Source organism: Alligator mississippiensis, chromosome 7 (assembly GCF_030867095.1).
Source record: "Alligator mississippiensis isolate rAllMis1 chromosome 7, rAllMis1, whole genome shotgun sequence".
Taxonomy (NCBI): domain Eukaryota; kingdom Metazoa; phylum Chordata; order Crocodylia; family Alligatoridae; genus Alligator; species Alligator mississippiensis.
Genome location: NC_081830.1, coordinates 62,716,198 through 62,743,855, shown reverse-complemented (window position 1 = coordinate 62,743,855; position 27,658 = coordinate 62,716,198). Strand labels below are relative to the sequence as shown.

General features: G+C 42.7%; 1 protein-coding gene across 5 annotated transcripts in view; it reads right to left on the bottom strand.

Moving 5' to 3' along the window:
• Positions 1-1,683: 1,683 nt before the first annotated feature.
• AADAC (arylacetamide deacetylase) overlaps positions 1,684-27,658 on the bottom strand; it is a 91,208-nt gene continuing 65,233 nt past the window's right edge. For all 5 annotated transcript variants that reach the window (XM_019491865.2, XM_059731041.1, XM_059731040.1 and 2 more), the window contains 4 exons: positions 17,948-18,170; positions 16,488-16,557; positions 6,222-6,393; positions 1,684-3,671 (listed from right to left, as the gene is read on the bottom strand). In XM_019491865.2, coding sequence (XP_019347410.1) covers positions 3,063-3,671; positions 6,222-6,393; positions 16,488-16,557; positions 17,948-18,170 — 1,074 coding nt within the window. In that variant the 3' untranslated portion in view covers positions 1,684-3,062. The remainder of the gene's footprint in view (positions 3,672-6,221; positions 6,394-16,487; positions 16,558-17,947; positions 18,171-27,658) is intronic.

Here is a 27,658-nt window from a genome sequence, read left to right as displayed (position 1 = left end):
CCTCTCTCCGGGGACTTCTCAAATGCTGCCCCCTTTCCTGGGTCTCACCACAATGCTGCCCCCTTCTCCGGGGCTCACTACGCCCACACTGGGGCTTCTCAGTAATGCCCCCTTCTCTGGGGCTTCTCAACTGCTCTTCTCTGGGGCTGGGGTCTGTGCACCCCGAAAGCCGCACTTTTGCTAGCGCTGGGGTTCCCACACTGCTGCAGGTCCCCTATGAGGCCTCCTCCAACCCCTAATAGCCTCACCCAAACAACCAGTAACAAACAGCAACACAAACACAAGCCCCTGGGCTATAACACAAACAGAAACCACCTGGCTATAATCACGCTCAAGCCTACCGGGGTTTCTTCATCCTGCAGCAGTGTCAGACGTTGCTCCTGACTCATGCTTCTCCTCTCTTCCATGACCAAGAGCTCCTTCTGTTTGTTATTTCAGACCTTCTATCAGGCTAAATCATAGAATCATCATAGAATCATAGAAAGTTAGAGTTGGAAGGGACTTCAGGAGGTCATCTAGTCCAACCCCCTGCTCAAAGCAGGACCAGGCCCAACTAGATCATCCCAGCCAAAGTTTTGTCTAGCCAGGTTTTGAAAACCTTCAAAACCTTCAAAGATGGAGCTGCCACCACTTCTCTGGATAACCTGGTCCAGAGTTTTACTACCCTCCTAGTGAGAAAATTCTTCCTAATATCTAACCTAAACTTCCCTTGCTGTAACTTGAGACCATTGTTCCTTGTTCTGTCATCTGTCACCACTGAGAACAGTTACCACTCAGAACTCCATTCTCTTTTGAACCCTCTTCAGGTAGTTGAAGACAGCTATTAAGTCTCCTCTCAGTCTCCCCTTTTGTAGGCTAAATAAGCCCAGTTCCCCCAGTCTTTTCCCATAAGTCATGTCCCCCTGTCTCCTCACCAGACACAGCTGGTGAACTCAGACTGGTGGGGTGGTGGAAGGCCCACCCTGCTCCTGGCCAGCTGCAACCCCCACCTTCACCCTGCTCCCATGATCCCACCAGTCTGAGTTCACCAGCTGCGCCTGCCCCTCACCATATTTGCTGTCCTCCGCTGGACTCTCTTCAATTTGTCCACATCTGAATATATTGGCAAGACTTAACAAGACAAATTGAAGCATCACAGAGAATTAATTTCATATGAGAGATATAGAGGGAGGAGGAAGAAAGAGAAAAAGAGAGGGGATCGGGGGAGAGTATACAGTCAATATTGTATACAACTTCTGAGTGAGATGCTTTTTAATACAGAAAATGTTTTCTATGTGATGGTTTGCTACCCTTTAAAAGGAATAACTTAGGAGGAAGGGAAAATAGAAATCTACTCCTTAAAAAATGTAATCAATTTGTTCTGGCATTTCCAGGTACCCTACAGCCTTCATGTATCCCAGAATCCTGAACCTAATATAAATCTCAGTATAATCCCAGACTCTTTTGCTGATAAAATAAATTTATTATAGCATTCTTTTTCTTTTTAGAAGAGAAACATGAGTCTTCAAGAGTTGTGTTTGCTATAAGGCACTGTACACTCTTAACTTTTCTGGAATTGATGCAGGAGGTATCTCAATGTCTCACAGGATTTACCCTAAACTGTTTATATTGATTACCGCTGCGTAGACAAAGTAAGCCTCTTCAATTGTACCTTTAAATTGTATTTAAATGATGAACCGTACATTGTTGAATAAAAAAGTTCAGATTTTAATGTTAATAATTATAATGATGAAAAATGAAGGCAAATTAATATTATAATCATTATGTATACATTCCATTTCACACACACCTGGAAACTGTTGATTTTATGTTTTAGTATCTTTTTCTTCTGGGAAAAACAGCAAGTTACAAGCACATAAAAATCAATACTCAATGTGGTGAGGTTACTTTTCATTATCCCAACATTTTTTAGGATATGTATTTCATGCATAAGCACATTCATGTTAAAGGATAGTGATGCAAGTTGGAGTGCTGTATTGAAATATTACTAAATTAACTTTAAATTAGCTGTGTTTATTGATTATTGACAGCTGAGATTACTAAATAGTGACAGATAAGATTACTGAGTATTGATTACAATTTTAATAAGTAATGAGAAAAACATAACAGAAAAATGATGCTATCAAATAGCTGTGATCTTTAGTTGTATTTGATATTGTATCCAATATTAAATTTTACCACTTAATTTATCCCAATAAGCAGAGGTTAATGAATGTTCTTATTAGAGAAAGTCTAATAATAGCACAAAACATAATTACATATTTGTAACGTCATTGTATTTACAGCCATACAAACTTAGTTATCTTTTCAAGTGCTTACCTTGAATTCTGTTGAGAAGAGAAATAAACTCACAGAAATGCCAGCCAGCAAATCTTCACAGGTTTAGATCAAAACTTTTCTCATGGATTTTCTCTGAAATTCCACTTATATCTACTACCCCTTTTACTGTAGTATAATTTCTCACTGGTGACCATGATTTAATGATAAGCATTTTATTATTAAGTAGCATATAGGGGGAACCTATTCTAGGGCAGATGCAAAGATTCTAAGATGGATCGGCAGCAAAGACTAAACACTGGTACTAACAAATTAATATTTATATTATGGACACACACAGAGGCTTACAGGGTGTGAATTTAATAGAACAAATTAAGAAAAACCTCAAGGAGTAAAATGAACTGTGAATCAGCAGCAGAGCGTATGGAATGGAAAGAGAATTCCAAAGGAAGAGGAATTCACACTGGGTATAGGCACTGGGTCAAAATGGTTCATGTTCAGGGGCATTTTTATTCCTGTTTAGAGAAATCTAGGGAGACTAATAGATGTTGTATGGACTTGGGTTTTACATGTCAGGGATGAAAGAGCACTTAGATTAGTCAGACTCTATTACCTGACAGGATAGGCAAGAAGCCATCCTGAATCCAAATAATTTAGAGCAATATATATTAAAATATGGCAATTTCATGTCCATGAAGCTCAACAGGGATATTTTTGTCTTCAAATACAGCATTTGACTGAGACCCAGTGAGTAAAAGTTGCAGGTGTTAAATATGCAATTTCTCTTATAAATTCTCATCTAACCATGCAATATATTTATTTGCTAGTCTGTGCCCTACAGCGAGATCAGTTGGACTTGTAATAAACATTAAAGCCCCATGAAATGCATCCTCAATGTGGTCATGTGTTACTTGAATTCCTGCTTCCCTAAGTCGTGAGACATACATGATTCCATCGTCCCTTAAGACATCATGTTGACACGTAAGGACATATGTCAGAGGTAAGCCATGTAATTTAACATTATCAGCTAGCAGTGGTGCTGCTCTTGGATCCAGAAACCCTGGATATTTTTCTCCAAACTTGGAACTTCCATAAATTGGGCCCTTATAAGTGTGGTCCTTTTTAAACTTTTCAGGCAGCCAGTTGCTCCAGTTTACAAATGCAAATAAATGGCTTGATTCTTCCGGGACATGTCTGTTGGAAGCCATTGCTTCATTAAGAGAGGTGTCATTAGTAAAATATTCACTCCAGAACCTGACCATTAATGACTTGGGTAGAATCGGCTTGTCTTCATTATCTTGATAGGATGGTAAATTCAGATCAAGGGTCTGAAGAGCTGGATAAAGTAAAGCTTGTGTCTTAAGTTTAATTTTGACTTCAGGGTCATCCAGCAGCTGTAAAAAATAGAATAATTCCATAATCAATTCAAAGGCTTTAGCACCAACACACAATGAAGATGAAGCTCCAACACACAATGAAGGGAATGGAATTAACATATTTATTATTTTCCAGTATATGCAACAAAATTTTTTTTTAAATCTTCAATTCATAGAAATGTCACCTAAAACAATATGTCGAATAACAATTCTAACCATATCTGGAATGTTAAGAACTGTTTTCTCATAGGTGCTCTTAAAAATATAGTCCCTTATTATCTTATATATTGAATGAAAAGAATACATCCAAAAGGGTTCTTTAATTGACATAAAATTAAAGTCACTGGTGCTTGTCTAATGAGTAAAAATTGCTACATAGAAACATCCATGATTTATAAACTGCAGACTTTTGAGGCTTCATTAATTATTTCACAATACATAGACTTCATCCACTCTGTCTTATTAAACCTGAGGAGAGTTTAGGGTGCTCATAATTAAGCTTGCATGCATCCTGAACACAAAAAACAAAATGAGTGGACAAAGTAAATTAAAAACCCTGACCACTTAAATGTTATCCTTTCTCTTGAGAGGAGACCCAAGCCTTCTTTTTTGTTTTCTGGCTGTAGCAGCAAGAGTTTATTTACATTTAATTTGTCACAAAACCTTGTTATAGAGCTAGATTGCACTGACAACCCACTCATAGTTGGTTGCTTCTTGCAGTTGTACTTCAAACTAGGTATGTCTACATGTGCATTTAATACGAAGCAATAAACTCCAGAATTTATTGCTTCAATAGGAAATGCGTAGGAGAAGCATGGAGGAGAATGTTCCCCCCCCAGAGACTGGCCATTGGTGGCTGGGGCGTGGGGGGGGGTGATGGCCGGTGCCCCCCCTGAGAATGTGGGGGCATTGAGAGAAGTTGCCATTGGCCGCTGGGGGACCACTCCCCAGTCAGCAATCAGCTGCTGGGGGACATCCCCCCCGCCATCCCGGTCAGCAATCAGCTGCTGGTGCCCCACAGATTCAGGAGGCACTAGTTGCCCATGATTGCTTCAGAATTTATTGTTCCCAGGCACGTCGTTTGAACATGAGTCTGGGAGTGATACATTCTGGAGCAACACATTCCAAAGTTTACTGCATTTGAACATGCACCTGGGAGTACAGCACATTGAGCTGGGTCAAGCATCCCTGGCTGGTTAGGGGTCTAAGGGATCATCCTGCTAGCCCAGGGCTGCAATCAGCTGGCAATCACCTGGCTCAACATGCTGTAGAGGGGCTGGCTAGGGAATAATGATGCCTCAGGGTGGGGGCTAGCTGGCAGGCAGTGCTGCTGCAGAGTTTGTTAGTTTACTCCAGCTTAATAGGGACAAATGTGCAAACACTGAGACATTTACTGTGCAACTAATTAATCTACTGCGCAGTAAACATCTCGTGTAGACACACCAACAAAATGGATTACATTCTGCAAGCTTTTTTTCAAATAATATTCCTAATAGAGTCAACATGAAAGGAGTTTTGTCTGAATACAGGCCATGTGACATGACCAAATTATATTTCGAAATTCATCTTTTTTCTTTCCCCAAATTCATATTTGGGGAGAGCCCACCAGAGCATGTAGTGGTATCAAGTACCTGGGTTATCAGTGACTGCTACTGTGTTATTAAGTGGTAGCATTAGAAATAGTAGATATCAGGAAAAACTTCTTCACTGTTAGGACAGTGAGGCAGTGGAATAAACTGTCTAAGGAAGATGGATGTTGGAAGTTGGTCAGGGATAATCTAGGTGAAGTTATGCCTATGGTCTACTATGGGGATTTCCAATGCTTTTGGGGTTTGCTGATTGTTGCATGGGACAATTCCTGCCCCTCCCTCCCCCTACCCCCACTGCTTCTTGTGTCAGGGTTTTGGGGCTTTTTTGTTTGTTTGTTTTTAATCCAACTCCAGATGCACTGGGTATTGGCTACGACTGAGGTTGGGGATTTTGACTGGGGTATGCCAATGCTCCTTCTGGGACTTACAGCTAGAAGTTCTCAGCTTTTCCCCTCTGCTCAGGGTCAGACCAATCACCAGATTTGGAGTCAAGAAGGAATTTTACTTCCTGGTCAGATTGATATGGACTGTGATGGGTTTTGCCTTCCTCTGTGGGAGCAGGGAGGGGGAAGGGACAGTGACTATCTTTCTAGGATCTCTTGTGCATATTATATCAGTCTTGTAGCTGATAAAGACATTAGTCACTGTGGCCTCAGGCAGGAGGTTGGACTAGATGACCTCTCAAGGTCTCTTCTAGCCCTACTTCTCTATGGTTCTATGGAAATTAAATTATGCTAAAGCAGTTTGTTCAGCCTCAGACACAAAACACTTGCCCACAGAACCTGAAATAGTTGGCTTGTATTTATCCACTGACAGCCTAATTCAGAACTCACACATACCAGACATGAAAGATAACTGGGAGGTCGATTAGTTTGTGTGTGATAATCGTGGGTTTTAAAAACATATTTTGTTTAAAATAATCCAGTAAGAAAAATTAGCAGAACAGAGTCTCTAAACCTGTAAAATATAAATAACCTACCTCCTGTGCCACTGCAGCAGCTAAGTTACCTCCTGAACTATCTCCTGCAACACTGATCCGAGATGGGTCTACTCCATATTGTGCAAGTATATTATTTTGTAGGACGAACTTCAGTACCTTGTACACATCTTCAAACTGAGCTGGGAAATGATATTTAGGTGCTAGTCTGTATCTTTGGGAACATAAACAAGGGCATGTTATTGTCCTATCACTGCTTGGGGAAACAGACACAATTAATTTTACACTTGTGAATTTTAATGAAAATAAACCCATTTACACAGTGGAAACTTTTTCATTTTCTATGTGAAATCCAAGTTGCTGTTGGTTTTGGGGGGATTTTTTTTTGGCGGGGGGCAGGGGAGGGGAGGTTGACCCCACAATACAGAAGCTTCAAGAATTTGTAGGTATTTATTACATTTAACAGAAATAGCATCATTTTGTTATTGGGCCTCTTCTTTCTAATCTGCTGAAGAGGTATACAAATCCTAAGCTCAGGGCGATATTATCCTAAATGATTCAAAATTAATATTGAAGTCCTGATGTTCTGTGATTATCATCCAACTACAACAATTTCCTAATAGATTTATGTAATTTCTGTAATAATACCCTCATTCCACTGATAGGCCATTTGCAATAAAAAGCACCATTTGTCTGGTATTGCTGAGAGCAAAACATTCCTGGAAAATACTGCAAATCTTAAAACTCAGCTGCTATATACATACTATCATTGCCTTGATTTTTTCTTAAAAATATGTGCAATGAAAATGATACTACTGATTATAATAATTGTGTTAAAAGCTGAGTGATATTGTGCTGCAAGAGAAAATATGGGGAAAGTTAATCATTTCTGCATAATTTAAACAAAGGTAAGGAATTTGATTTAAATAAAATTAATGAATGTTTGAACCCATTATTGGGAGCTGAAGAATAACCCTGTCTCAACAGTTACCCTAAGGAAATGCATACCATGAAACAGTTACTGCTAAAGACAAAAGATACTGTTACTGCTAAAGAGACAGCTACTGCCAAGAGACAGTTACTGCTAAAGACTTGCTTTCCAGACTTACATACAGGGAGACCCACCAGGCTTGAAATTTTTACATAATCAGAAAGATTTACATGCCTTGCCTTCTTTTTCATTCAACTGAAATCCAGGGCAAAACCATGTTTAATTAAAAAGAAAAAAAGGAAAAAATATGTCCAGCACATGGATGAACACGACTTGCTGGGGAGAAACCAACATGGCTTTGTCAAAGGAAAATCACATCTCACTAACCTATTAGAGTTCTTTTGAGGATGTCAATAAGCAGAGGGATTATGGTGATTCAGCTGACATAATATATATCTGGACTTCCAAAAACCCTTTGACCAGGTCCCCCATAAGAGGCTCTTAATTTTAAGTAGTCATGGGATTATAGGGAAAGTCCATTCATGAATTTGTCGAATTAGAAATTGTTTTAAACATAAAAAACAGAGCGAGTATCAACGGTCAGTTTTGGGGATGGAAAGAAGTAAACACCTGGGTTCCCCAAAGATCTGTGTTGGAACCAGTGCTGTTTAACATATTCATAAATGATCTGGAAAAGGGGATGAGTAGCAATGTGGCACCAGTCACCCATGGAATGTAATAAACCTAAAAGACAAGAGAAAGCCTTGCATAGGTCTTATGTGATCCTGAGGGCAGTGTGTCCCCTTACAGCAAAAAGGAATCAAAACTCATGGCAGAGGTGATATCGTTTATTAGACCAACTAGATTTTTGCAAAAAAAAAAAAAAAAAAAAAAAAAATCTTTAATTGCCAGCTTTATTTTTTTTTTTAATTTTAGCTGATTTTTTTAAAATGAAATCTTCGTAACTTTACAAGGAGAAAGCAAGTTTTACCACCTGAAACCTGAGACCTTGCTCCTGCCTTTGTTCACAGTAATTTGTAGCATCACAGAGCCCAGAGACACCTCACCATACAAGAAATTCCTGCCCAGAAGAGTATTCCATCCTCTTTCTCTTCCGTGAAATATGAACCATCAGAACCAGAAGGAAATATGACTGTATCCTGCTTGCCACCAACCAACTTTGAGGTAATCAGATTATTCCACCTTTTCTCTGAGCCTAACCTGTATAAAATGAACTGTGCCAAACAGGAGATTTTACGACACATTTAACTCTCCTATGAAAATGAACTTTCATTTCTACCTAGGAGAACTTCTACAATCTTTTTTCCTATGCCTGAAGAATGATGCTGGTGCATGGAAGCTTGAAATTAAAGAATTTTTTTGCAAAAATCTATTTGGTCTAATAAAAGATACCACCTCTACCATGAGTTCTAATTTCTTTTGGCTCTAGACCAATACAGCTACATACAACCTAGACTCCTTATAGCCAGGTCTTCAGAAAGTCCTTTGTAGGGCTGTACAAAGCTTCAGTCCCTGATTAGATTTGGCAGCGATTCGGCCCAATTCAGTGGCTGAATCTCTGAATCCAAATCGAATCAGAGAACACTTTAATCTCTCTGAATTGGAACCCTCTAATCGATTCAGAAAGATTCAGAGATTCAGACGTAGACACAGCTTTAAATGTTTTTCCTACATACCTCTAGGTAGTAGGTTGCTCATCAATGCTGAGATGCTGGTGCGCATGGAAAGTCCCACAGGAGTGCGGGGGACTTCCAGTGCACTCGGCAGCAGACCCAGAAGTGGACCAGAAGCACTTTTGGTCCACTTCTGGGTCCACTGGGGAGCATGCTGGGGCCCACCCCCATGCCTCCCCAGCTTGGCGACTGGTGCCTCCTGTGTCTGGCAGGGCATCTGGGATCCCCCTGTGGGCAATTGCCAAGCTGAGGGGGCGCAGGACGGGTCCCCCATGTGCTCCCCAGTGGACCTGAAAGTGGACCGGAAGTACTTCCAGTCCACTTCCAGGTTTGCTGCTGAGCATGTGGACGGCCCCCTGAACTCCTGTGGGATGCTCCATCTGCCCCAGCATCACAGCATTCACAAGCCACACTGGTACCTCAAGGCATGTAGAAAAAACATTTAAAGTTGTCCAAATCGCTGATTCTCTGAATCAGCATCGAATCTTCAGACTCAGATTTGGCTGAATTGAATCAGGGACAGTCATCCGAATCAATGAATCAAATCACTGTCCCTGATTTGGGCCGAATATGAATTGAATAAGGCCCACTTCGCACACCCCTATTGCTTAGGTATTCCAGTCTGTCACCTTTAATTGGCTCTGCTTCATAATGTAAATGTAGTTCTCTGCTTTCTTTGGTCACACTAACTCAAACTGCCTGTGACCCTCTCCTGTTCTTCTGTCTCTAGCACATACATGTGATGGCTGTACCAGGTCTTTGCTCACATCTCCCACCTCTCAGTCTGGTCCTGCAGAGCTTGGCTCTGTGCTTACAGGTGGCAGGGGACCAGCCCCGTTCCCCAGCCTCTTCCCCCTCCCCCATGGCCTGGGGGAGCTGAAGGGAATTATGCCCCTTTCCCCTTATCAACTGCTTGCTTCAGTCTCTGTCAGAGATGGGAGAGGGTGGAGTCTGCTGGTCTTCTGCCAATTGTAAATGTAGTTCTCTGCTTTCTTTGGTCACACCAGCACAAGCAGTCCCTCTCCTGTTCCCTTAGCTCCTTCTCCAGCATATATGCGATGGTTGTGTCAGGTCTTTGCCAGCAGCTTCCACCTCTCAGTCTGTTCCTGCAGGGCTCGGTGCCAGCACACTGAGTGGGGGACAGGAGATTAAAGACCCTCCCAGCCCCGAGCCAGGGATTTCCTGGGGGGTGCAGTCCCTCTCAGGCTATTGCCCACCCATGCCTCATGCCCTGCTCCAGCAGAGAGCAGGAGGCATGGGCAGCAAACTGAGCTGGAAATGGGAGATTAAAGCCTCTGCCAGACCGCAGCCAGGGTTTGCCTAGGGAGGCAGTCCCTTTCAGGCTGTTACCTGCCTGCACCGCATGCCCTGATCTAGGAGAGAGGAAGGGGTGTGGGCAGAACATCGAGGTGGGTAAGGGAGGATTAAAGCATGTCCAAGACCCCAGCAGGGGTTTGCCTGGGGGAAGCAGTGCCTCTCAGGCTATTGCCCTGCTCAGCCCACCCCATGCCCCCAGAGGAGAAAGGTCTGACAGGGGCTTTCTCCTCAGGCAGACCCAGCTGCCATCCCCAGACAGGTTTTCCATTCCCACCCTCTTGTCAGCTAGCCCCCCCTGCTCTGGCTAGAGAGTAGAGGGGCAGGGCCAACCTTGCTTTCTGGAACAGACAGCATAACCCAGCCCAGGGCTGCAAAGCATGTGGAGGGACTCTGATTTAACTTAAACTAGGAAGGGGTCTGGGACAGAAGTTCCATAAACTGGTTTGACCTCAATCAGCTAAGACTGATCCTACATCCATCCAGGTTTATCTTAAACCAGTTTCAGCCATTTTGAAACAGGTTTATGTGCATTGAAATTCTGTTCATTTACAGGTTTAAACCAGTTTCTGATTACTTAAACTAGCTTATGTGTCATTTCTGTCCCTAGCCATACAGTTTAGAAGACAGACAATTGGGGGTGGGGGGCATAATAAAGGTTTACAAAATACTAAATGGCAAAGAGAAAGTAAATAAGGATTTATTATTTACTCTCTCTTACACAATATAAGAACTAGAGGTCACAAAATGAAACAAGTAGGTAGTAAGCTTAGAACTTTCTTTTGTGACCTTTTGTTTTCCAGAGTGTCATTAAAGTGTGGAACACATTGCCACAAGATGTTGTGGAGCTAAAAGTTTAGCCAGATTAAAAAAGGAATTGAATACATTCTTGAAGTAGCTATTCTTGGAGTAATTATCACTAGCTATTGAGGACCTCCTCATTTCTGAGCTTGTGGAAAGCAGTGTGAACAATTGGGCTAGAGACAGAAGTTACACATAAACTAGTTTAAGTAATCAGAAACTGGTTTAAACCTAGATTCATAGATGTTAGGGTCGGAAGGGACCTCAATAGATCATCGAGTCCGACCCCCTGCATAGCAGGAAAGAGTGCTGGGTCTAGATGACCCCAGCTAGATGCATATCCAACCTCCTCTTGAAGACCCCCAGGGTAAGGGAGAGCACCACCTCCCTTGGGAGACCGTTCCAGACCTTGGCCACTCAAACTGTGAAGAAGTTCTTCCTAATGTCCAGTCTAAATCTTATCTCTGCTAGCTTGTGGCCATTATTTCTTCTAACCCCTGGGGGCGCCTTGGTGAATAAATACTCACCAATTCCCTTCTGTGCCCCCGTGATGAACTTATAGGCAGCCACAAGGTCGCCTCTCAACCTTCTCTTGCGGAGGCTGAAAAGTTCCAGTTTCTCTAGTCTCTCCTCGTAGGGCTTGGTCTGCAGGCCCTTAACCATACGAGTGGCCCTTCTCTGGACCCTCTCCAGATTATCCGCATCCCTCTTGAAGTGTGGCGCCCAGAATTGCACGCAGTACTCCAACTGCAGTCTGACCACCGCCCGATAGAGGGGAAGTATCACCTCCTTGGACCTATTCGTCACCTCCTTGGACCTATTCGTCATGCATCTGCTGATGCACGATAAAGTGCCATTGGCTTTTTTGATGGCTTCGTCACACTGCCGACTCATGTTCATCTTGGAGTCCACTAGGACTCCAAGATCCCTTTCCACTTCTGTGCCACCCAGCACCTGTAACAAAACAGAAGCTCAGTGCACATAAATCAGTTTCAAAATGGCTGAAATTGCTTTAAGATAAACCTGATTGAATATAGTATCGTATTTAACTGAGTTGGGTCAAATTGGTTTATGAAACTTCTGAGCCAGAACCCTTCCTGGTTCAAGTTAAATCACAGCCCTCAAGCATCGCAGTATGCTTTCCAGCCCTGGGCTGAGCTGTGCTGTCTGCTCCAGCAGAGAAGGGCTGGGTTGGGGGAGGAAGGAAGGGACTGTTCCCCCACCCCCAGCTGTGGTCAGGGGCCAGGCAAGGGGGTTAAACTTCCCTTCCCTGAGTACAGAGCTGCTAAACTTACTGCTGGCAGTGACTGTGGACTACAAAGTCCAGAGGTGTCTGGAAGCAGGAAGAGGAAGTGATGAACAACCCTGCAGACTCCTGTTGTTATGATTCTACACTGCAAATCCCAGGGACCTCGGGGGCAGCAGGAATATGAAGTGAACACACAACCCATGCTAGCTATGTGCCAACGAGCTGTCTTCTAGCACCCCTGGGTTTCTAGCCTGAGACACTGCAGCCATATGACTGCATTTCCTGAATCAAAAGTGAATGTCTGTCCAGTTGTTCCTCAGTTCAATCCCTGCAGCTTAAACTAAACTGCAAAGACTGAATCAATTCAGCCTCAGACTTTTTGACTGTCTGTACTTAGCCTTGATGCCTGGAGTTCATCTTCCATTCCCTCCTACAGCTTCTTCAATCTGATTTCTGCTTTTTTGCACTCTAATCAACCAAAGTCTAAAGACCTCTTAGGCAAATTTTGAGACTGTTATATTATCCATGTCAACATGAACTTTGTTGTTTGAACCTTGGATATTTTCTTGGACTCTCATCCTCTTTTGGATTCCATAAGTCTATTTTCTCAGGGATCTCCCTTACCTCTCTAATCACTTCTTCAGTGCATCCTTCACAGGATATTCATCATCCCCTATTCCAGCTTTTTCAGAGTATTTCACAGGTCTCTGTCTCATCATTTCAGCCACAAACATACATTCATCTATTATGGCTGTGTAGAAAAATTGGAAATCTCTCTCTCAGTAATTTGACCTGACTCATTTTGAACTAATTAAAATCTCCCCTGTCCATAATCAGGCTCTCCAAGCTGTACAAATTGTTTCTGCATAACATATCTAAACTAAGGCTTTTCTTATTTATCCAAATAGGTAAAACTGTCTTCCAGGGTCTCATCACCCCTTCTAAATTACTGAAACATCCTTTTTCCTTGCTTTGCTAAATTGAATCTTGCCTTCCTAGCACACAGTCAGAAAGCTTCTACAAAGATTATTTTCTAAGCCAATTGCTTTGGCTGTGTTTCTCCACTCACTTTTTCTTTTCTGCTGCATCAAACATAAGCTATTTAACTTCACATTGAAGGCCCCTTATGGACTACCCCTCACCTGAAACATCTCTTATTCAGTATCGTAAGGTTAACTCTCACCTCCAATTGGCCAATGGTGTCAGTTTCCATTGCCCACTGGTGACATTTTGAAATAAGTACCTTCTTGCTTTCTCCCATGCTGCCTTTTTTGGTAAGAACTACTGGTAACCATCTGTCAAGTAATTCATTCTTCTTGTTCAAAGCCATAAAAGTCTCTTTTCCCATGACCCTTACAAAACCTTGACAATTAGGCATTTGGTGCCCCAAAACCACATTTTACCTTGCTCACCAGTATTGTCTCATTTCATTCTTCTACATCTATATCCATTGTTTCCTATTTTATACTTGGATTGCAAGGTTTTGGGAAGTAGAGAGATTGTCCTTTTGTCCTATATTTGTACAGCATAATGGATCCATTATTGTGGCTCCTAGGCATTATAAGACACATAATATTGTAATATCCATGTCCTTAAAGGGATTGTAAAGGGTAACTGATTTGCATTTAACAAACAATTCTGCTGAGGATGCACTAAGTGGATCAATTTTCAACGTACTTTTTTGCAGCTGTTTTCACTCTGCAGGGCTACAACTATAAAAATAAAAATGAGTTAAATTTATTTTAGTTACTTAAGTGAGCAGATGAGACTCTGAACATGCACTCAGGGAGTGGATTTCTTGTGTAAGAAGGGGCCATATTATGTCATTACTTTTCAGAGTAAAGCTTCACTTTAAATTCTGAAAGACCTTTTAAAGACTTAAGAGCATGGGAGGAAAACAAGTGGTACTCACAGCACAATGAGTCCCTGAGACAGTGTGCTGGCAACATGACTAAGAAACATCCTGCTGGAATGTTCCATATAGGGACCCTTATACTGGATATTTTTTTAAAAAGCAGCAGCCATAAACAATGCTCCCAATATCTAATACTTATTACACCATGTATGTGATAGGAACAGAGATGGAACAGTCTTCAACCTGTCTAACAAAACCCCAGTTCTGTGGTGTAACAGATGTAGAAGTCTACATCTTCTGTTTCTGCCTACCTGAATGCATGGGTATCCAAAAGGAAAGAAACTCCTAATATCCTTTTGTGCACTCCAGTGCCTTAGGTCATCTGAAGGGTGCTGTTGCTCTCCCTACTTTTCTTTCAAATGTAATTATGCCACCCTTCTTTTCTAATATAGAATATTTTAAAATGAAAGCTTTCAGAGGGGAAGGGGGGTAAAAAATGCTGCTAGAAGTGATAATTAGCATTTGTGCTAATTTTAGGGTACCTAAAATGCTGCTAGAAGTGATAATTAGCATTTGTGCTCCAGAAACTTTGATTCAGGGTGCAAAAGGATTATGATGTGCTTTTGCAGCCTAATGGAATGTTTGTCAATTCAATACTTGATAAGTTGTGAGTTTAGCAATAATACTCTGGATACTCCTGTGTTGAACTAACAGTTATTTATTATTATAAATCTTTGGAATCATATCCAGGGTGGATCTTAAACAACCGCCCTCTGTATATGTATGCAACACTTAAACTCGCTCTGTCTCTGCCCTTGGCCTGACCCAGTCCTTGTGAGTGAGAAGAACCAAGAAAATGCCCCCTGGCTCCTCATGCCAGTGAACAAGGAGTCACCAGTGCTGCAAAAACTGCCACAAAGCAAACTGAACCCTGTAGTGCTGAAAATGAGGGCTTTGGCCTTAAAGGGTCAGTATAAAGAAAATACAATAAGACACAACAATATTACTCTTAGAAGACATTGTAATATTACAGCAGTCCCTGTTGTGCCAAATCAATTTCTATTTGCAAAAAGGAGTGGGTGAGACATCACTTTCATCTCATTGCATTCTTATGTTATTAGTATCCAGTACCACCGCATTTTCTTATTTATGCTGCCTACGCTCATCAGGTGACTTGCTTCACACTGCAAATGCCTCTCTGATAGTTATCTGATTGGTATCTTAAAATAAAATACAATTATTTGATGTCTAAAAATGAACTCAATATGTTTATTTCTATTTTTGTTTTGTATATTGGCCTAGACTTCTGTGGATGTGTATATACTGTATATATCTTTAAACATTATGCTTTGCCATTAAATGTAATGGAGGTACACTACTAGGGAGCTGGAGCAGATAGTGTACAATTGTGTCCAGATCCAATGGAGAGACAAGGGGTCTCCATGCAGATGACTTTGGCTTCCTAAAGATTCTTAGGAATCCACATGACTACCCAGGGAGCTATCATGTTTAAAAGTTGACATTGCTGGCTTTTCTTGGGGAAGGGAAACTGGATAATGTGATAGGTAGATTCTTGCAGAGATTTCTTTCCTCTATGACTTTTCCAATTGATATTTCTGAGATAAGAATGATCTGGGCCTAGGGCTTTATACCATTCCTATTACTATTGTGAATGAGTGCTACTGGCTGCAGGGATGTGTAATACAACTATACAACTTTATTCCTGGTGTAAGTTTGGTTAAAGAAGAGTGAGAGCTTTTAAAATAAAGTCAGTTTCAACAATACAAAAATGTAAAACATGAGCTCTGAAGAGGGCACTTAATGGGTGCTTACTTATTTTAAAAATGGCTTATTCTTATTGCTTATTTAACTGATTTGTTCCCAAGTTTGCATTTGCCTAGCAATCTATCATAGGCCAGATCTTTTTATAACAAAATATACAACTAAAAACATGACTGAAATGGTTTTTAATTACTAACTTGTCTTTTCCCTTTCTCCCCAAACCTTCACTCAACTATAACTGAATTCATTTGTACTTTCTCATAGCCTTAAAATGAATAAATTCAATGCTAGTCTTCTCAACCTACCCAGGGAAGGGATCTGCAAGTCCTGGCTCCTGTCTGCTTGTCTGCAAGAAGCACAGGGTCCAAATATGAAAAATCTAACACAAAGACTGCTAATATATATCACTGTTGGGAAGGGTTTTATGAATGTGACCTGCACGTGGTATGAGAACCAGGGATTCTTTCTGTTTATGCTAAATGGAAGAAGTTTTCCTACTCAGACACTTCACAAAAGCCCAAATCCTACTATTTCGCAGAGTTCACCATCAAATCCTTGCAGTTTTTGCATGCAAGTATTTAAAGCTAACCACATAACTCCAAGCCCTAAATTTATATATATAAACTACATCTTTTGTTGTAGGGAAAATCCTAATTTGTTTTAGACACAGAATTTTTCTTACTCGACTGATATGACAACCGCATTCAGCTTGTTTGAAGTCCATCTCGACAGGAGGTCATAGGGCTCCATGGCTGAAATGAAACAAGTCACTTCAAGCATAGTCAATTACAGTTAAAAACAAATATGTAAAATAGGACATGTGCCTTTTGGCAGACACTTGCCAGGAACTTTCCAAAAACTCCACAGTTCAGTGCCTTCACAGCAACGTAATGCAAATAATGCGCACACAGCTTTATCTAGCAGTAGAGTTTAAACAAATGATTATACTGTAGTTTGAACATTATTCAAGGGGACATCCATGAAAAAGCAATAAGTTATTTAAATTCTCAAGTGCAACACATAAAATAAGGTCCAGAAAGCTTGAATTTTATAGCAAGGAAAAAAGAAAGTCCAAACTAAGCCAGGGGATGAGTTCACGAGCGCATCCAGGCTGAAATTAGAGAGGTTGCCTGAGCTCTACTGAGAGTGGAATTTGGCTCAGGCTCTACAAGCCTGACAATTAGCATCCCTACAAGTAGAGAACAATGCAATGTGAGCTCCTGAGTGATCATTAGGAATTTAAGCCTTATGTACTACATTGATGATGCCAATTTGGATGCTTGTCTAAGATGGTCATTTATAAGCATTTATTATTTAGGTCGTTAAAGTCCAATTATAAAAAAAGCAGAGAATGTGTGCTCTGAGAAGGAATGTGACCAGGCTTCAGTGTGGAAACAAGCAAAAGCATTCAGATGAAGTATTAACAGGAAAAGCACAGCACAAAAATGAGATACGTTACAGCATGTCTTGCTGGAAATAATGTGGGAAAAAACAAAAAGCCAAATACAGGGTTAGTCTGCCATAACACTAAATTGACTAAAGCAATTAACTAACTTCTTCCAAGAGAATGCACAGCATTAGAAATGAAGATGTGATAAGAAAATTTTTCCTTGAAATTGGAAAGCACCTTCTAAATTATGAAGAAATCTGAAGCAAATACGTTCCCAAGAATACCCACCTACTCTTCACCTAACAGATAAACAATCATTTCCTTATGATATGCATTTGTCCTTTCCTTCTCATAGTCCTACCATCTATCTATGGGTGACACTTACTGGGGCTTACCAAACAGGTTCCACATAGATGTTCTTCATCTTTATATGGTACCGAAACCTCCTCATTATTCTTTCTTCCCCCATTTGTCATAGTGTAATAAGTTTATTTGTTATCTTGCAGTTAATGCACACAATTGCCCTATAACTGATACACATAGAGAGACTAGAACCTGCATCAGTCTTGAAGAACAGGGCCTCTAACACTTGAATGAAAGAGGTTCTACTTCACCTGTTACAATAATATGTCTCTTATCTAATATGTCCCTTCCTGTAAACTTATACCGTAAAATAGCAACACCTTACACTAGCAGCTGACACCTGCTACACAAGATCCTAGCTAGTGAAAACAAGAAGCCCTGGTGCTTACCTGAGCCTCCAACGCACCACCCTCCTCCATGAATGTAAATTACTGCCCTTTTCAATTCACTGGACTGCTTCCTGGGTACATATAACCGAACTGGAACATTCTCAAATTCTGTATCTGTCACAGTGACATTTTCATCAGATGTTGCTGGAACATATTCATAACTTGTGATCATCATCAGAACTTCCATGTAGTGCATCAGACCCAGCCGCTCAGCTAAACCAGCCTGAGATCAAAGAAAGAAAGAGCAAAGTTGAGTTTAAGATCACTACCTTACATATCATTTGAGTTATATTTCTGAATTACATTTTAGGTTCAATTAGGGACCTCTTCTTTTCTTAACTCAATAAGGCTAAAGACAGATAGTCAAAAATCCTGAGGCTGGATCAATTCAGTCTTTCCAGGTTAGTCTAAACTGCACAGATTAAACTGAGAAACAGATGGACAGACATTCATTTTTGATTCAGGAAATGCAGCCACGTGCCTGCAGTGGGTCAAGCCAGAAGCCCCAGGGGTGCTACAGCACAGCTCTCTGGCACATAGCCAGCATGAGCTGTGTGTTTTCTTCCTTTTTCTACTGTCCCTGAGGTCTCTGAGATTTGCAGTCCAGAATTACAACAACCGCACTCTGCAGGGTTACTCATCACTTCCTCTTCTTTTTCCAGGTGCCTCTAGGATTTGTAGTCCACAGTAGCAGCCAGCATTAAGTTTTTAGCAGTGCAGAACTGTTCTGTACTCAGGGTAAGGGAAGCTTACCCCCCTCCCTGGCCCCAAACCCCAGCCAGGGTTTGCTGGGGGGTGAGGAGGGGGCAGGAAGTCCCTGCCTCCCCTTTACCCCTCAACCCTTCTCTGCCGGAGATGACAACACAGCCCAGCCCCTGGGTGGAAAGCATGCTGGGATGCTGAGGGACTGTGATTTAACTTGAACCAAGAAAGGGTCTGGGACAGAAGTTTCATAAACCGGTTTGACCCAACTCAGGTAAGTCTGATACTACATTCAACCAGGTTTATCTTAAACCAGTTTTAGCCATTTTGAAACTGGTTTATGTATATTGAAATTCTGTTCTGTTACAGGTTTAAACCAGTTTCTAATCACTTAAACCAGTTTATGTGCAACTTCCAGCCCTAGAGCTTTGCCATTGTCATCAATGGCTGAGTCTGTCACACATGCTTTGTAGATTTATCTTAAGAATAAGGGACCATTGCTATTAGTGAGACCATAGATGAACAACTGCAGAAGATAACCTTCCACTCCCAATATCTCACAGTGCCAAAACATGTCAACCTTCATCCTTTCTTCAACATAATATTCTACAGATAGATCATTAGCCCTAGAAGGCAGACTGTCAGGACAGTTTTGGCCTCATGAGAAATCTTTAAAATTGTCTACCAAAGAATCAATTCGATATACCTCACTTTTGACTTTTACTCAGGTGCCTTACAAAGGAGAAAGGCAAGAAAAGCACAGAACATTAACTTACAATTAATGGACACACTCTTAGACAGAGAAATTATGTCTACATCTGGTTTTTTGGTTGACAAGTTTCATTTATGTTATGATCTGAGGCTCCCTCTAGAACGTGTTTCCAAAATACACCAGAAACTTCACTTTAGCAGCTTTGTTCACAACTAATGTCCATGAAGAAAGAGGTTTAGGCAGATATTTTTATTGCTAAAAATTGATCAAAAAACTGAACATCACTATCACAAGGGAATCTGAGGAAATTACATGATAAATTTATTTAGCCCATGGTATCATAGCTGATGGAAGCTGGTACTCACATGATGAAGTCAAAATAAAAAACCCTAATGAAGCCATTCTTATTTAGTGAAGGGTACATGTCTTGTATCTCTGCAGGGCAGAATATTCTATTCAAAAGTAATAACTGATCTAAAGTAAAACTCAGAATTCCTTTGGGAGGCATGATATAATTTTCATAGATTTATAGATTTCATAGACTTTTAGGGTTGAAAGGGACCTCAGTACATCATTGAGTCTGAGCCCCTGCCCTGGACAGGAAAGAGTGCTGGGGTCAGATGACCCCAGCCATGTGCTTGTCCAGTCTCCTCTTATAGACCTGCAGGGTAGGAGAGAGCACCACCTCCCTTGGAAGCTCACTCTAGATTCTGGTAACCCTTACCATGAAGTTCTTCCTGATGTCCAATCTAAATCTGCTCTTTGCCAGTTTGTGGCCACTGTTTCTAGTCACCCCAAGGAATGTCCTGGTAAACAGAGTATCTCCTATTCCTTGATGCCCCACCCCAATGAATTTGTAGGCAGCCACAAGATCAACTCTCAGCCTGCTTTTGTGGAAGCTGAAGAGATCCAGGTCCTTCAATCTCTCCTCGTAAAGCCTTACCTGCAGGCCCCTAACCATATGAGTAGCCCTCCTCTAGACCCTCTCAAGGTTATCCTATTCCTTCTTGAAGTGCAATGCCCCAAACTGGATGCAGTACTCCAGCTGCAGCCTTACCTCAGCTGCATTGGGGGGGGGGGGGGGGGAAGTATCACCTCCTTAGACCTGTTCATGATACACCTGCTAACGCATGATAGAGTGTGGTTAACACTTCACACTGATGACTCATGTTCATCATGGAGTCTACTAGGACTCCAACATCCCTTTCTGCTGCAGTGCTACTTAGAAGGTCAACCCCCAATCTGTATGTGTTGGAGATTCTTTCTCCCTAGATGCAGCACTTTGTGCTTATCCTTGTTAAACTGCATCCTATTCTGTTCTGCCTATTTTTCCAACCTGTTCAAATCTGCCTGAATCTGTTCCCTGCCCATCCATGTGTTTACTTTGCCCCATAATTTGGTGTCATGCACAAATTTGGACAGAGTGCTCTCCACGCCCTCATCCAAGTCACTGATGAAAATATTGAACAACACAGGTCCAAGGACCAAACCTTGGGGGATACCACTGCCCACATCTTTGATACCGACCCATCCACCACCACTCTCTGGGTGTGTTCCATAAGCCAATTTGCCACCCACCTGACTGTGTAATCATCTATATTGCAGCTGCTTAGTTTATTTATCAGCTGCTTAGTTTATTTATAAGAATGGGATGAGACACCATATTGAAGGCCTTTTTAAAATCCAAGCAGATGATATGTACTTTGACTCCTGTATATTAGCATTTTGTGACTTGGTCATAAAAAGAAACAAGGATAGTCAGAAAAGATCTACGTGCTATGAATCCATGCTGGTTGCCCTTCAGCATTATTTTTCCTGCCGGACTTTCACAAATACCAAAATATGGGGAGAGGTGGGTATGTTAGCAGGGAGGGAGAGACTGCAGAAAGACCTGGATAGGTTGCAGGGGTGGGCTAACAAAAACAGGATGCGTTTCAATACTGACAAGTGCAGGGTGCTGCACTTGGGCAGTAGTAACCAGCAGCACACTTATAAGATGGGAAACTCCCTTCTTGAGAGCACGGAGGCAGAAAGGGATCTAAATGGGCAGAAGCAATTGGTGATGGACAGGGGGGACAAGGCTGAACTCCTCAACCAGTTCTTTGCCTCAATGTTCCTAAGTGAGGGGCACGACAAGTCTCTCACTGGGGTTGTAGAGAGGCAGCAGCAAGGCACCAGACTACCATGCGTAGACCCTGAGATGGTGCAGACTCACTTGGAAGAACTGGATGCCTTAAGTCGGCAGGCCCAGATGAGCCCCATCTGAGGGTACTGAAGGCACTGGCCGACGTCATTGCACAGCCACTGGCGGGAATATTTGAACGCTCATGGCGCATGGGCCAAGTCCCGGAGGACTGGAAAAGGGCCAATGTGGTCCCCATTTTCAAGAAGGGGAGGAAGGAGGACCCAGGCAACTATAGGCCAGTCAGTCTCACCTCCATCCTTGGCAAAGTCTTTGAAAAAATTATCAAGGCTTACATTTGCGAGAGCTCGGTGGGACAAATTTTGCTGAGGGGAAATAAGCACGGGTTCATAGCAGGCAGATCATGCCTGACTAATCTAGTCTCTTTTTATGACCAGGTTACGAAATGCCTGGACACAGGAGGAGGGGTGGATGTCATATACTTAGACTTCAGGAAGGCCTTCGATACGGTATCCCACCCCATACTGGTGAACAAGTTAAGAGACTGTGACTTGGATGACTACACAGTCCAGTGGGTGGCGAATTGGCTAGAGGGTCACACCCAGAGAGTTGTGGTGGATGGGTCGGTTTCGACCTGGAAGGGTGTGGGCAGTGGGGTCCCGCAGGGCTCGGTCCTTGGACCAATACTCTTTAATGTCTTCATCAGCGACTTGGATGAGGGAGTGAAGTGTACTCTGTCCAAGTTTGCAGATGACACAAAACCGTGGGGAGAAGTGGACACGCTGGAGGGCAGGGAACAGCTACAAGCAGACCTGGACAGGTTGGACAAGTGGGCAAAAAACAACAGAATGCAATTCAACAAGGAGAAGTGCAAAGTGCTGCATCTAGGGAGGAAAAATATCCAGCATACCTACTGCCTAGGAAATCACCTGCTTGGTAGCATGGAAGCGGAAAGGGATCTTGGAGTCGTAGTGGACTCCAAGATGAACATGAGTCGGCAGTGTGACGAAGCCATCAGAAAAGCTAATGGCACTTTATCGTGCATCAGCAGATGCATGACGAATAGATCCAAAGAGGTGATACTTCCCCTCTATCAGGCACTGGTCAGACCGCAGTTGGAATACTGTGTGCAATTTTGGGCACTTCACTTCAAGAGGAATGAGGAAAACCTGGAGAGGGTTCAGAGAAGGGCCACTCATATGGTTAAGGGCTTGCAGACCAAGCCCTATGAGGAGAGACTAGAGAACCTGGACCTTTTTAGCCTCCGCAAGAGAAGGTTGAGAGGCGACCTTTTGGCTGCCTATAAGTTCATCATGGGGGCACAGAAGGGAATTGGTGAGGTTTTATTCACCAAGGCACCCCCGGGGGTTACAAGAAATAATGGCCACAAGCTAGCAGAGATCAGATTTAGACTGGACATTAGGAAGAACTTCTTCACAGTTAGAGTGGCCAAGGTCTGGAACGGGCTCCCAAGGGAGATGGTGCTCTCCCTTACCCTGGGGGTCTTCAAGAGGAGGTTGGATATGCATCTAGCTAGGGTCATCTAAACCCAGCACTCTTTCCTGCCTATGCAGGGGGTCAGACTCGATGATCTATTGAGGTCCCTTCCGACGCTAACATATATGAATCTATGAATCTATGGAGTCATTACTGACTCTAAGATAAACATGGGCCGACAATGCGAGGTCACAGTTGGCAGGGCTAACCAGACTCTATCGTGCATTCACAGGTGCATTTCAAGTAGGTCCAAGGAGGTGATCCTCCCCTCTATGTGACACTGGTCAGGCCACAGCTGGAGTACTGTGTCCATTTCTGGGCACCCCACTTCAAGAGGGATGTGGACAACATTGAGAGGATCCAGAGGAGGGCCACCTGCACGATCTGGGGACTGCAGGGCAGACCCTACAACCATAGGTTATGGGACCTGAACCTGTTCAGACTTCACAAGAAAAAGCTGAGAGGGGACCTGGTGACCATCTATAAACTCACTAGGGGGGGACCAGAAGGGTTTGGGGGAGACCTTGTTTCCCCTAGCGCCCCCCAGGATAACAAGGAATAACGGCCACAAGTCATTGGAGAGTGGGTTTAGATTAGACATCCATAAGAACTACTTCACAGTTAGGGCGGCTAGGATCTGGAACCAGCTTCCAAGGGAAGTGGTGCTGGCTCCTACCCTGAGGGTCTTTAAGAAGCGGCTTGATGCCTACCTGGCTGGAGTCATTTGAGCCCAGTTTTCTTCCTGCCCAGGCAGGGGGTTGGACCTGAAGATCTGCAAGGTCCCTTCCGACCCTACTTCTATGATTCTATGATTAATGTGTCCCTTGATCATTTTTTCAATGGTTTTCCCAAGGATAGAGATGAAACTAACCAGCCTATAGTTACCACAATCCTCCTTTCTCCCCTTCTTGAAAATAGGGACCACACTGGCCCTTTTCCAGTCATCTGGGACCTGACTGGAGCACCACGAGTGCTCAAACAGTCTTGCCAGTGGTTCTGCTATAACACTGGCTAATTCCCTAAGCATGCTTGGATGGGAATTATGCTGGGCCTGCTGACTTAAACACGTCCAGCCCCTCCAAGTGTCCCTTCCCTAGGTCGATGCTAACTGTTGGTAGGCTGGTGTCCCTCTTGTGCCCATCTATAATCCAACTGGCAGATATGCCTTTATCCATGTTCAGGAATACAGATGTGAAAAACTCATTGAAGAGCTCAGCTTTGTCACTCCTATCTGTCACCAGTTGCCCTAGTCTGTCCTGTAGGGGTCCTATGTTGCCATGCGCCTTATTTTTGCTCCCTATATAATCTGAAGAAGGATGTTTATTTTATTGCTGTATTTTATAATGTTGTGTTAGATTTCTATGTTACTGTGCTAGTAACAAACAATTGGAACATGATGGCTGAGTTTTATATCTCTGAAATAATCAGGAGTTATTTGGAAAATGTTAAACTTTTTTGGTATTGTAACCTAGGCCTGGCAAAACAGTAGGCAAAAAATATCTAGGCAATTGCTTGAGCTCTCCATGTGTATATTATTGAACTCCTCAAAATATTTCTTATTGCTATAAGAAAACCATCCTGTCATAGCGAACTAAATTGATTCCCTTTTACAGGAAGTCTTTTTCCTTCATGGAACAGCTTCAGTAGACTACAGGGAAGGTACTTCATGAAATATAAATGTTATTTGATTTTCCCACATAGGATATTGTTTTGCTAATGTATTGCATGTCAGTGGTCAGTTGGCTAAAACACAATTTATATTACAAAGGAATGCAAAGAAAGCTGAAATGTAGTGCTGGAGGGATCATTTAGATCACTGAACGACAGTTTTGAAATAGAACACTTACTTAACATTCCTACACAGAAAATCTTATAAAGAACAAAAATATATATTGGTTCTTTCCCAATAATTACATATGGGAACATAGTGAATTATCATATAATTCCTTGCCATACTAATAACATATATAATGCTAAAAATCATCATTTAAAAACTTCAGAAGCTTTAGAAGCTCTAGAAACATTACTGTACATGGATTTTTATTCTTCAAATTGGCAGTGGGAACGTTGTGACCCCATCTTATAGTTGGATTTGGCTGTCCCTTTCTAAAGATTGGATATTAACATCAAAACAATAGAAAGAAATGCAGAGGGCACATGCTTTTTTCCAAAAGATGCACCTTTCCTGGCACTGGGGTCTCTGCCATGTTGTGCAGAGACCCCAGTGCCAGGAAAGGAGCACCTGAACACAGACACAGTGTCACCCACCCATGTCACGAGTTTTGCCTGCCTGCGGCCAGAGGTACAGGGCCCCAGAACACAGACTCCCCCCTTCACCTATCTCCTTGACAGCTGTCAGGCTTCATGGCCACAGCAGGGCCTAGCAGGCCTGCAGTTTTCACCCCATTGTGCCTTAACACACACACACACACACACACACACACACACACACACACACACACACACACAGAGTGTCACCTGTCATGAGTTTTGCTTGTCAGCAGTCTGAGATGCAGTTTCCCAGACACTCCTATACCTATCTCCTTGGAACTTGGCAGGCTTTGTGGCCTTAGAAAGGGCTACCACTCCTGTAGTTTTCACCCCACTGTGGCTTAACACACACGTGACATGAGTTTTGCTTTCAATAGTTTGAGGTGCAGTTTCCCAGAAACCCCTGCACCTATCGCCTTGAAACCTGGCTACCAGCCCTGCAAGTTCCACCTGAATCAGCAAAAAAATTTCAGAGTTACAGATACTTCATTGATTCCCCATTATACTCTATGGCCGAATCTCTCCGAATTGGCACCAAATCTTCTGAAGACAATTCAGCCAAATCAAATCAGAAAAGTGATCCAAATCAAATCTCTGGCATCCGAATCAGACGAATCTGAATTGAATAGTTCTCTATTTGCACAGGTCTATTGTGGACTACAAATCCCAGAGTACCTGGAAGCCCTACTGAGAGTGCAAGAATAAACCATCCCGATGCCCAGGAAGACTAGCGAGTATGGTAGAAGACAAGCTTGGCTTAGCAGGGAACTCTTAAGTAAACTAAATCACAAAAAGGAAGCTTATAAGTGGGATGACCAGGGAAGTATATAAGAGTGTTGTGTAAGTATGCAGGGATGAAGTCAGGAAGGCCAAAGAGCAACTGGAGTTGCAGCTAGCAAGGGCTGTGAAGGGTAACAAGAAGAGTTTATACAAGTATGTTGGTAGCAAGAGGAGAATCAAGCAAAGTTTGGGTCCCTTACTGAATGGGGGAGGCAACCTTGTAACAGAGGATGCAGAAAAGGTTGAAGAGCTCAATGCCTTTTTTTCCTCAATCTTCACAGGCAAGGTCAGGTACCAGACTATTGCATCAGGCAACACAGTTTGAAGAGGCAGTGAGCAGCCCCTCAGTGGTGAAAGAACAGGCTAGGGTCTACCTAGAAAAGATGGACATGTACAAGTTGATAGAGCCAGATGGGATGCACTTGAGGGTACTGAGTGAGTAGGGTGATGTGGTTGCAGAGCCATTGGCCATCATCTTTGAAAACTCACGGCGATCAGGAGAGGTCCCGGATGATTGGAAAAGGGTAAGCATAGTGCCCATATTAAGAAAGGCAAAAAAGAGGATCCAGGGAACAACAAACTAGTCAGCCTCACCTCAGTCCCTGGAAAAATTATGGAGCAGATCCTAAAGGAATCTATTTCTAAGCACTTGAAGGAGAAAAAGGTGATTAGAAACAGTCATCATGGATTTACCGGGCAGATCATGCTTGAGCAAACTGACTGCGTTCTATGATGAGATGACTGGTTCTATGGATGCGGGGAAACCACTGAACGTGGTATATCTTGGTTTTAGCAAGGCTTTTGATATTGTCTCAAAAAACATTCTTGCAGGCAAGCTAAGGATGCACGGGGCTGGTTGAAAGGAGTGTAAGGTGGATAGAAATCTGGCTGGAGCATCAGGCTCAGAGGGTAGTAATCAATGATTCAATATCTGGTTGGCAGCCAGTAGCAAGTAGAGTGCCCCAGGAATCTGTCCTGGAGCTGGTTTTGTTCAATGTCTTTATCACCAACCTGCAGGATGGTATAGAGTGTACCCTTAGCAAGTCTGCAGATAACACCAAGCTGGTGGGAGAGTAGTAGATACATTGGCAAGTAAGGCTAGGATTCAGAGAGACCTAGACAAGTTGGAGGATTGGACCAAAAGAAATCCCATGTGGTTCAACAAGAACAAAATCATAAAGTCCTGCACTTAGGCCAGAATAATCCCATGTACCAGTACAAGCTGGGGGTTGACTCACTGGGCAGCAGCTTTGCAGAAAAGGACCTGGGGGTTAGTTACAGTGGACAATAAGCTGCATATGAACCAGCAGTGTGCCCTTGTTGCCAATAAAGCTAATGGCATACTGGACTGCCTTGGTAGGTGTGCTGCGAGGAGGTCAAGGGAAGTGATTCTTCCCCTCTATTCAGCACTGGTGAGGCCACATCTGAAGTCCTGTGTTCAGTTTTGGGCCCCCCACTACAGAAAGGATGTGGACAAATTGGAGAGAGTCCAGCGGAGGGCAACAAAAATGGTGAGTGGGCACATTCGGGCACATGACCTATGAGGAAAGACTAAGGGAACTGGGCTTATTTAGTCTAAAGAAGGAGAAACTAACTGAAATTGAAC